Genomic DNA, 12,181 nt, shown 5'->3' with positions numbered 1-12,181 from the left:
TTTGAATCTGTCGTTGGTCCACCTGTTCGCCTCGGAGGCACGGAAAAAATGGGTGGAACGGACGTCATCACGCCGACGTGGCTCTCTTATGGCTCCGGTGACGTCATACGGAGTCGCGAGCGGAGCCGTAGTATTATGACGTCCACGTCGGCGTAGAGAGCTGGGGAAAAAAGTTCCGTGGAATGCTGGCACAGGGGATATTCACAAGGTGAGGAATCACAAGGTGAGGAATCCACAGGCACCCAATTATGTACAGTTCTGTTCCCGGAGGGAGCTTTGCCACCCTCCAGTTCTGTGTCCCATTCCTTCTCGTGTTCTGCTTGCCTCGTTCTGCCAAGTCCCGTCGCCCACCCCGACAGCTCGTGGGCTGCGCCCTGTCACCAGTCACAGTTTGGTTATTCAGCCTTGTCCCCGACCGTCGATTTGTCTCCTTCGACATAGCCTCCTCCTATTGGTATGGGGCCTGCGGCTCCATTCGTACTTGCACTGCTGAAGCCAATGTTTTTATCTGTCCTCTGAGTGTCGCGACGCTAATGTCCCTTTTTGTGAGGGAATCTTTCCCAGTTGATGTCCAGTGTGCGCTTGTTTTGTATGTATGGAAATGAAGCTTGCACTACTCCCCACGATGTTCTTGTTCTGTGAGTAGGAGTGAATGTAAGCCTACGAGAATGGCTAAGAATGGGCAAATGCAATTCGGGCAAGAGAGGGGAATGGCAAACGTCTTTGAGGAGGGGTGAATGTCATGCCTATCAAGATGGTGACTGTCAGTCTGTAATGTTGAATGAATTTCAGTAAGTCAGGATGGGTCAGTTTTGAAACATTTAGGACGCATGAGTGTCGTGTCGGGCTGACTGAACGTTCAGGAGGTGGTTGTCAGCCTGTTCTGTCAGGATGGGTGACTTTGATCCTGTCAGCATATGGGAATAAAGTGAACCTCAATAGAGGTAAACGACATTATGTGAAGATGGGTGAATCGGAGTGGATGGTGGTCAAAATGGGTGTTTGAAGGATAACTATTAGCCTGTCAGGATGAGTAAATATAAGCATGTTAGCAACAATAAATCCCGTCTGCCAGAAGGGGGGTATGCAGGTATGTCTAGAGGGCTGAATATCAGGATTGCAAACAGCAGTCTGCCACGATGGGCGCATTGCAGAAGGAGTAAAAGGCAGTCCAAGAGTCATTAATGTCAGTCTGCCCTGATTGGTGAATCTCAGTATTGGGAATGCCTGTTACAGTAGGGAATGACAACGAGGGGTGAATTTCAGTCTGATAGGCGGGGTCAGATATCAGGCATCTTTCATCCTTATGCCCATACCCTGAATATTCCCCTTGGATACAACTGATCTCTGCAGGTCAGCCAAGAGGCTTGCAAAACTAGCCTATAAAACCAAGTCATGTCGTACTGTAGGTTGAGGACAGCGGTTGGCGTGTTAGGCTTCCAAAATAGGGTGTGGCATGCACATTCTAGTTTTACAAACTAATCTATGAGACTAAAGAAACGTGAGACAGACTCAGTTAAAACAAGCATTTGTAATGCAATAGGTCTCGCATTTACGCAAGTTTGAGCTATTGACATTGCAAATAATAATGCCTTTTATTTTTGCTTTTGTTTTAAAAACATATATAACAGGCATTGTTAGTTACAATGCCAATAGCTGAAACTCTTGTAACTGCGAGACCTATTGCATTGCAAATGCTTGTTTTCTTTAGCAAACAACTCTATAGACAAACGCAACGGACAGCACAAGACGTGAAAGGGGAAGTTACTTGCACTGTTAGGATCATTGTCTGTAAACTTCTAGATCACACACTGTGCCACCTCTGCCCTATTACACTTCACCAACCCACAAAGGATACAAGCAGTTGGATGGTGATAAAAACCTGTTGCTGTGGTAAATAGAATTCTTCTGAATACTCTCCTTCACGCGCCATAAAAACAAAACAAGCATTGGCATAGCCAATAGGTCTCGCTTTTTTGACCTTATAAGTATTTAGGTATGCAGCACAATATCCTTAGTGCAACAACACCAACTGTTGCATGGCTAAACACTTATAGGGTCCCAAAGGCGAGACCTATTGGCTATGCCAATGCTTGTTTTCTCTTCTTTTTCTACCTAGAGGTGTGTCCTGGAGACGTGTGAGGTGTCGAAAGCCTTTGTCACTGAGTATGTAATGCCGGACAGAGAACTTGATAATTTCCAGTATTTTTTGTAGTTTTTCCCCCTTATGCTGTCGCTCTCCCTTTTGCTTGCTTCCATCTCTCCCTCTGTTCCAAGGTGTCAGTTTTCTGCTGACATCACCCCTCCTCTCATGATGTCTAATTGATGTCACATGATGGTTTTTATTGGCTAGAGGGGCAGAGTTAGTGAATTAACACGTACCACATGCATTGCAAGGTTGTTACTTTGTAATAAACAAGTGACGTTGAATCAGAGAAGCTATTTAAACCTTGGAAGAGTGGTGAGGCGTGCCGTGCGCATCCAAGCATAGTACCGACGGGCGGCTCGCACTTTACTAGTGCTGGTCTTGGGGCTTTAAGCAGGACTATGCAAAGGATGCCTAAATATATATTTTTATTTAAATGCATTGCGCTTGGAGGTCGCCTCATCGGCTTCTGAGCATCATGTTTCTCAGAGGTGGGAGTCTCCGCAAGCCTCCTCCTCCTTAGCGGGGGCGCCCAGGAGGAGAAATCCATGTGGGCTGTAGGGGGCTGTCCGCTAAAACATGACAGAATGTGGGAGGGGGGGATATTATGGTTTGGATCTGTAACTGTAGACTAACACATATGTATTGTGGTTATATTGCGTTAATGATGGCGTAATGTTTTAAATGGACATTTAAAACAATAAAAATTGGTTTATAAAATAAAATGCCAATTACACTACACTGCACCTATCGTAATATCTTTTAAAACCTGTGTGCCTCTTTATTTTGTATATTTTTCTTCGGGTCTCTATTTTATTGTGAGATTGTTGTGAATTGTTTCCCCTTTGCATTCTGGTACTTGTAGTTCTGCATTTAAAACGGAAAAGAAAAACTCGGATCCCTTGAGCCCCTTTGAAGAAGTTCTGTTGCTTGGTTCATCATGACGCGTGTAAGGATTTTCGGTGTCCGAGCCAAACGTGCATTTTGCAGTCTCCCCTTTCTGTGGCAGCAGGGGCCATATTTGCTGTCTATTCCCCTTGCCAGGAGCTGCCATAGTGTGCTAGCAGGCCAGGCTTGGAGCCGGGTTTTGCCTGGTGGTGGCTTCCATACATTCAGAATCCATGCCTCTCCAGTTGCTTTCGCCGGCTGCCCCTTAGCCCAGCCCCGGGTGAAGTTGGCACACCCTTCATTGGCATGAGGAGGAATGCTTCACGAAGTTTCCCAGCAGGGCAGTTCTGGAAATCTCAAATCTGGATAGCAAACTGTCCCTTTGACTGCCCTCGGTGAAAGAAGGGCGCCGGGTGGGGGGTGGGGGGGGGGGGGGGGGGGGGGAGAGATGTTGCTGCTGGCGCCCAGTGTGCATCTTAGTAGCAGAAGTATCCTTCACAGCAAGGCAGCAGCCTGATTTATGGTTGTATATTTGTTGGACCACTGTGAGTTTAATAGGACCCGGTAGAGGTGTATTGTTTCAGTTCAACATTGTGTAGATCTGGGTCTGGTAACTTTATCCTGACACTTATACAGATGGTTACAGATGAAGTGACCTGTAGATGAGACCAGCTGAGGACTCCGGTACCAACATCTGCATGCCACATGTGGGGCCACTGGAATTACGGGTCAATGGAGAACTAAATTAGGTGGCAGAAAGGAACATTATGCGGTGTAATGCGCACTTTCTGTGGCAATATTATTCAGTATTTTGACATTTAGCACGCATCCATGTGATATGGGCGAAAGTTTCACAATATAAGCACCAGCTTAACACCTGATGGATTATATGATCCAGCAGCTCAAGGTGACTGATTAACCTTTGCACTGGCTCTGCCACTGCACAGTGCCACTTCTGATCTGTTGAACTAGGCAATTTCCTTTTTTTTATCTGCAGTTTGAGCTTCAGAATTGCATAACTCCAAGTAGTTTATTTTATATGTCGGGTGTGATGGATTTTGCAGAGGTTTATTGAAGGGTGGGATGGATAATAACATTTAGCATCTTGTTATAGCTTAGGTTTTATAGGCGCATGCAGCACAATCACTGATGTTTTATAAACCCAAAATCACACGGTATGTGTGTCATCTTAGCTTTTGTGTACAGTCCAGTCAGTGTTTAATTTGTGCCGGTGTTTGCCGGTTGTCAGCATCGCTTGTTTTGAATCCCCGACACCGATTCATGACAGTCTACCACATGGTGGCGTCCCTGTTCTATTTTTGAACAGAGCAAATCAGACAAGTGCTTAACAATTCTACATACTTTAAAAAAAGCAAGTTCATTCCATCATTATAGCATAAGGGGATATGGAATAGACCAAAATGTCCCAATGTTTTAGAGTGCAATTATAGTAGGTAACATTGACACTGGCATTCTGGCAGTGCAGGCTTGGAAAACGATATTGGCAGCCAGGTTGGCTTCCCAGAAATTACTTTGGGCCCTGGAACATATTTTATTAATTTAATTTGTTTTTCCAAATAAAGCACGGAGTCCAGTGCATGTCCTGTCCACTTCTGAGGCGAGCTAAAGCCGTATCTTAGAGCAAGAAAAACAGAAAAAGAAGGCACCTGGAGACAGTTGCATTTAGAGTGCTTCATAGAGCTGTTCGCACCCATCTATTCTTCCAAATGTCCATTCAAGCAGGTACATGGAGCCCCCAGAGGCTGCTGGGAATGGTCTTGCGAGGATGCTCGGCTTGTCTTTGATGGCCTGTTTCCTTTGATGTCTGCAGAATCCAGGGCAGCTTGTATTGCTTCCATCCTCGCTGAGCTGGCAGGGTCTCCAAAGAGAGTCAGCCTTGCCAGGGGGGCATGGTGAAGTGGAGAGGCAGTTCCCCTCTCCTGCCCCCCTCTGCACTTTTTCCACTTCCATGCTAAACTTACTGTTTTCTGAAAGTGATTCGTAAACTTGATTGATTCCAGTTTAATTATATCGATTCGGCACAAATAATGTTTTTTGGCAGGAGTAGCCAAGATCGGAGGGACACGCTCCTCCAGAGAACAAGCATTGGCCGCGTGGCCGTGAAACTGACACAGCCGCGCGGCCCGCGAAAGTTAAAGTGATCGTGATCAAGCGCGAAAGTGAAAGTGATCGCGATCAAGCGCGGCGAGCGGCGGGGGAAAGACAGATGGCGGCTGCGCGCGTGCACGCAAGCTTTAGACCACCAAAAGCCTGTGGCAGCACTTCGAAAACCCACAGACTAAATGTCTTGCAGAGCACCGCATGCACTGGCTCAGTGAGTCCTAAAAAGAGGATCGGCTCGCCTTTACTGTACTATTCTGACTTCTTATCTGCAGGTGGTAATGAGGCAAAGATGCACAGCTCTGGTTTTATCGTCAGCACCTCAGCTATACTGGAGTCCACCAGCCCAAGAGCCCGCTGAAAATACCAGGCAGAGGTGACGTGCTGAGGCTAGTAGTTGAGCATGTCGCCATGAAGACTTGGTCCCAAGACCGCTCCAATAAACCTCAACCTCAGCACCCTTTGGGACGAAATAAGGCCGTCGTCTTGAATTTATCCTGTGAACCTGTACTCTTTAAGCCAGGTAGAGACGAGGTAATCAAATACGTTCTGATGAGCCCAAGATCAAAGTATGGATGCCCTTCGTGTGTTCCTGCTCAAGGATTCGTATAACAAATTATATTTTTGTGTGATGTATAGTATGGAGCACCACCAAAGGGAGTGGTATCCCTACACGACAGCCAGGTAAATAGACTCCTTGAAGCACCCCACTAAGGCATACAATTTATTATATGAATCCCAAGTTAGGGATACACCAAGGACCACTACTAAGTCAGGAAACTAGCAGGGTATACCACTCCTTCCAGGCTCACATATTGCGTTACATCCTCAAGTAAGAGTTTATTTTCTGCATTAAGGGTTTGGTATTTATAATAAGAACATTTATAGCGAAACTCTGAAACTATACAACGCATATTATTTGCCCAGAAGTCGTCGAGGGTTATACATCCAAATGACGAAACACGTGTTGGCTGGAAACTCCTTACCTGAAGAACATTAAAAGGTAATCAACTGAGGCTTCACCATGTTGCTTTTAATTACTATTGATAGACATTTTTCTGAGCTACTTGGCTGGTAGGCAAACATTTTCTTAATGTATTGGAATTGTTATTAGCCCATACAGATGTCCTTCTTTGTTTGGCACCCATAATACAAAAGATGACATTCTATTTAAGTGAACCCCACACTTTTGTTAGAACCTGTGTAAGTGTGTGCCACTGTTCCCTGTGCTACCCATACGGTATTATCCTGCAAAAACAGTCAAAACAGTGATATATCATGGCCTTTTCCCATCATACTTCATAGCGCAGCTGGAAATGTCAAACATTAAAATATTAAGACTGGTGCTAATGTTTCTTTATTATATAAAATGTTATCTACTTTAATAAAGGCTTCCCCAAACGGATGAAAGTTTGCGAGTGAAATCTACACGCCTTACACATTTAAAGGAATGGCCCAGCCCTCATTTTGAAATCGCCTCACTTACATTTGTTGAAGAAGCTGCCGTGTCTGCATTGCTGCACCGTAAAGCTGCCAGGAGCCGAGATGGTACAGTGTGTCTGCAGAGTTCTGGCTAGGGGGGCGAACTGGCAGGTGTTTCCAATTCCTGGGCAGGAGAGGCCGCCTTGAGCTGGAAACAGAAAGAAATTATGTTAAATCAATCATGCGAGAGGCCTGCTTCAGGCGCTTGTATCATCATCTAGCCTTTTAGGATTCTCTTGCTTACCGTTTTGCGATCCAGTGTTTTGCTATCAATCCTAATAAGTACACTACAAGACGAAATGTACAATGCAAAGGACTCACATGTTTAAGTACTGTATATAAAGAAAATACATTGTGCTGTTGCAGCAGCTAATAAATCGTAACCTGTTGATGAATATCTCAAACGACAGGTGTGCCCCATGTTAAGCTTTTCAGTCCACCTTTTAAATTACTTATGCAGAGGTCTGGTGTACTTATTCAGATATCTCTATCGAACTATTTTAGCTCGAAAAATACATTATGTCTAATTACTAAACTCTCACTTCTGCCCTCACATTTTTAACCCTCTTGTTTCATGTCTGCAATAACAGCTCACTGCTCATTTACTTCAGCCTGCTTTAAATTCAACAGCTCCTATTCCAAGGAAATGTCATTCCAGAGTGACTTACTTTACCCTTGAACACAAAATAGTAGTGCTCTAGTTGTTCATTAAAACTCTGTTGTGACCCAACAGTTGAATACTAGCGAGTTACCTGAAAGACTGCTGGTGGTATTAGACGTACATGTTCGGCTGTGTGTCAGAACGTTTTATTGAAATGGATGACGAAGATATTTGAGAACTCATACAAAATGTGACCTCTTTTAGCTTTCTAGAACACTACAGCCTCACCATATGAGTGTGGCGGTGTGATAGCGGGCCGCCACCGCCCACACCGCCAAACCTCACCGCCACCCACCAGATTACGAGTCATTGCGTGGTCTGGCAGGCGGCGAGACGGTGCAGTACAAAGGCTTCTATGTGAGCCTCAGAACTGCACTGCCACTGGACCCACATTGCTTGCTCCTGCGCAGCATGGACTGTGCAATTCATGCCGTGCAGGAACAGAGGTGCATTAACACAGGGAGGGCACAACATGTGCCCACCTGCATGCACCCCCATGCATAGGGGCAAGAACCTCACCGCCAGCAGTTTCATGGTGTGAGACCGCTGGCAGTGAGCAAACTCGTAATATGCTTGGCGGTTCCGCAGAGGCACTACCAAGCATATTGCAGCCATTAGACTTCCGCACCAACATCAGGGATCGCAGATCTATGGAGGTTGCAGCGGTCACATTAAAGTCCGACCGCCGTATTTGTAATACGGCGGTTGGACCGCTGGTGCGATGTTCCTCAACCGCCACCACACCTCCACTGCGAGTTTGGCGGTCCTATTGACAGCCAAACATGTAATTGGGCCCTAACTATAGTTTCTGCATTAAAAAGAAACCCCTCATTCCTTTATATACTGCAGTTTAATCTGTAGGAAATGCTTTCAGTATTACAGCTTTGATTCCATCAAGATGGCGTTCAGATGGGCCACACCTTTGTCATAAATCCAAAATATTAGCGCACTAGTTGCTCATTAGAACTTTGTGGTAAAGCTGCAGTTGATTACTAAGAAGTTAACTGACAGGTTGCTGGTGGTGCTGAAAGTACATATTTCAGTCTGAAAGTTAGAATGTTATTGAAATGAATAAGGAAGTTATTTGAGAACTACTAAAAAAAATGGGTCCTCAATTTTAGCTTTCTACAGCCTAACCATAATTTCTATGACAAAAAGAACAACCTCATTTACTTTCTAAAGGAAATACTTTAAGCTTTACAGCTTTTATTTGAGATGACTTCCAGCGTACCATATATATTATTTATAATAAACACCGACTGTTAGGGCTCTAGCTGTTAATTAAAACACTGTGGGAAGCTACAGTAAAACATAGGCGAGTTAACTGACAGGCTGCTGCAGGAAGCATGTCTCAGACTGCATGTCAGAATGTTTTACTGACATGGATGACAAAGATAACAGCTCAGAAAATGCATCCTCATTTTAACTTTCAAGAGAGCTAATCATAATTTCTGTGACAAAACAAACCCCCTCATGTTCTTTGTTCCTAAAGGAAATGGTTTAAGATGGAGGCAGGTGTGCCACAGTTTTAAAGTAAATACAGAACATTAGCACTCTAGTTGTCATTAGAAAACTGTGGGTGCAGTGTTGCCAGATTGGGCTATTTGTTGCAAGAATGGGTGACCATTTTCCCATTCGTGTGGGGGAAAGAAAACTCTGTGAGATGCAGAAATGTGGGCTTTCTTTGGCTCTTCATGCACAAAGTTCATGAAAAGTGTTATGTCCATAGTCACACATCCCCCAGCAATCAGTCATAGCATGAAAGCGCCACCTGCGTCACTCCTGCTTCATGCTGCAGGCTTGCCCCCAGAATGACTGGATCAATGCAGGCACGACAGAAGGCCTATTATTTTTAAGTCTCTCCTAGGCAGCGCTTACGCTGTCTCTTCGAGACATGCTGTATCTAGGATATGTGTTTAGGAAAACAAGGGCTCCCCAGTATTTAGACCAGGGGTGGTTAAGCAAGTACAAGAGACAATGGTCAGGGAGAGGCCAGAAGGGTCCTCAAGTAGCCTAGGCTACTGCTAATATGAGCGCAGCGTTAATCAGATAAGGTAGTGCAATGGAGTCAAGGCGGGACTGATTACGCAATATATGCTACGACACAGGGTTTTAAATGACAACACATTTATTAACATCATAAATGGAATATCATTTACTAATTCAGGTAATAGTTCTAGTGCTCACACAAGACGTGACGGTGCGTGAAGTGGGGGGGTGCATTAGTGACAATTAAAAGTTACATCGCATTGACAATAAGATTGAACACAACTCCTAGTTAAATTAAATTACAGTAATGGAGTTATGGTTGCAATGGTCGACGCATTTCGATCTCGTTAGTATGAGATCATCATCAGGACAACAAGGTGTGAACAATTAGAATCTATTATGGGGAACAAAACCAGAAGTCAAACCTAGATGTCCCTAAGCGTACGTTAAGTAAAATTATATACAATTCGGTAATATCAGCAACTCAAAACATCAAATTAACTGTGATAGAGTAAACATTACATTAATCAATGGATAAGAGTGGTTGGTAATCTTTCAGCAGAAAAATCAGGTGGGGGCAATTCGGTAATATTGGCAACTGAAAGTATCAAGAGCTATATAGTAAAAAAATACATTAATCAATGGATAAGAGTGGCTAGTAATTTACTGAAGAATCAGGCCCTTGATTGGACAAGGGGTCCAAGGTAACAAAGCGAATAGTAGGAAAAGAAGGAGCTCTTGAGAGTCAGTGAGCCCAGGGTGAGAAGCAGCGCCTATGAGAGCGCTAGCGGAAGGGAAGGCCGACTATGTGGTTCGCGAGCTTACTTACAGGTTGTTTGCAGGTAATGATATGGGTTCCTAGTCCGGGAATTCGATGCGAAGTGAGGATCGATTAATGAGTGCTTGAGTTTTCGGCTGGAAGGGAGTGAGCGGTAATAGAGATAAGTGGCTTGTGGTAAATATTTCATTACCGGTACTATTTTTTATGCGGTAAAGTCTAGTAAGAATAACTCAGTAAATATAAGAGGCAGAATCCGTGGTATTAGAGGTTCTAAAAGGCTTTATTCCTATACAAAGGAATACAATTCGAATTGCAGGCTTCTATTCCATCACCACGAAAGTTCAGGAAGGAAGGGCATACATTATTGACAGATAATTAGTTTTATAGGAAATGCATTACAGTGAAACAGATGCAAGAGGCGTAACAGCTGATAATACAGATAAAATGTGCATACGTAACTAATAGAGGCGGACATATGGGCGTAACTAAGATAACGTCATTATACATGATGTCACAAGTGGGTGGATCCATAAGAGAATCCTGCAATGTCAGCAGAAATATTTGGCAGAGATGCGTGCGCAGCCGCATGACGTGTGATTGACGTGCAACTAGAGGGTGAAGGGGACTTGACATTTAGCTCTACATGCGGAGACAGAAGTCTGGGGGGGTCATGTCAACCTAATCCCAAATCATATCTAATATCCTATGTTTAAAGAACTGTGTTATCCAAAAGGAAAGGTCTCTATTCTATACTGACTGTTAGTGCGTGTACAAGCGTCTAAGTGTCTACATGAGATGCGAGGGGGTAGGAATATTCCATGGTAACGGGGGCTATGAATTACTTGCATGAGGACAGCGAGGCCTGTCCCTTTGCACGGTAGCTGGAGGAATGTTTACCTAAACTACTAGACAGGAATGCATCGGATGAGGAGCGGAGCAGATAATCTTGAAGGTGAAATACAGTTTTTGGCAGGCAACAGGCTGGATCAGGCACCGTTAGCCGCGCAGGGAGTAGGACAAAGTTCATGAACACAGATGCAGGCTCAGACTGGAGCTTTCAGAGGCAGAAGGCAGGAAAAGGCTTGATGACAGAATTCTGGGCCTACTCGCCTGAATCTGTAAAATGTGGAAAGTGAACCACATAAAGTCGGTGGCCTTTCATACTTAGGAATGGAATATCTGACCCATTCATGGCGGATCTGAAAGAGGACATGTTGACGGTGGACGCACATGTATTTGCGTCTTCAAAACTGGAACTGGAGGGAACATACATGTACTTATAGCATGCACATGGAGCCGTTGGGGTCTACGATAGGGGACATAACTGATCACAAAATTCATATTTCCTCATTCCCTCCTTGTCCCCTACGGACCCTCAGGAGATATCGATCTTCATCAATCCATCGATCTGTTCATATAGCATCATTTGTTCTTCTTTCTTCTTCCGGGATCTTGAACGAAAACTTGGATGTGGGATACACGATGTGGCACACAGACCACAAATCGCTGGCCCACATTGTAGACATAAGCAGCAACTGAATAGTATGAGAAAGCCAATACCTAGGAAGGATAGGATTCTCCATCCCCAGGCTGACAACACGCTCCAAAACCAACCGGACCAAGTCCAGGTGCCTGGACTCTGGTGTATCTGGCTCACAATCTTATGAAGGCGAGTTATGGCTTTATATACTGACGGCGAATTTTCTGGTATGAAAACGCAGCAACTTGATCCGATGACCCTACAAGCTCCGCCCCTATCGGCCAGGATGACGTCGAGGACAAGACGATTTTGAAGCACAACAATCCGCATAGCAGACTGCTCTTCTGTTAAATTGCCTAAGGCGGAAGTAGTCTCGTTCACTACTGCTTCAAGGGTTCTGGTTAATCTACGTATCAGCTTACTATTAGTGACTGTACCTATATAGGGAAAGAAACCTTTATTGAAATCTGTGTATTGCTCCCATGCTGTTTCAGTGTAATCGACAATTGGGAGATCTCTCTGCTGTCTATTGTGCACTAAATGGGTATTTCTATGATAATCAGGAGGAGCTAGGAAAACAGGTGGCAGAAGGAATGCTATGTAACAGGTACCATCCCAATCTAGAGGTAGACG

General features: G+C 44.5%; 1 protein-coding gene across 1 annotated transcript in view; it reads right to left on the bottom strand.

Annotated features, from left to right (window-relative positions):
- Positions 1–12,181, bottom strand: part of MRPS5 (mitochondrial ribosomal protein S5) — a 428,043-nt gene that overhangs the window by 295,391 nt on the left and 120,471 nt on the right. Inside the window, exon 2 of the mRNA XM_085612093.1 lies at positions 6,642–6,785. Coding sequence (XP_085468219.1) covers positions 6,642–6,785 — 144 coding nt within the window. The remainder of the gene's footprint in view (positions 1–6,641; positions 6,786–12,181) is intronic.

This window comes from Triturus cristatus, chromosome 6 (genome assembly GCF_964204655.1).
Source record: "Triturus cristatus chromosome 6, aTriCri1.1, whole genome shotgun sequence".
NCBI lineage: Eukaryota > Metazoa > Chordata > Amphibia > Caudata > Salamandridae > Triturus > Triturus cristatus.
The sequence above is the reverse complement of the archived record's forward strand: the minus strand, read 5'-3'. Positions and strand labels throughout refer to the sequence as shown.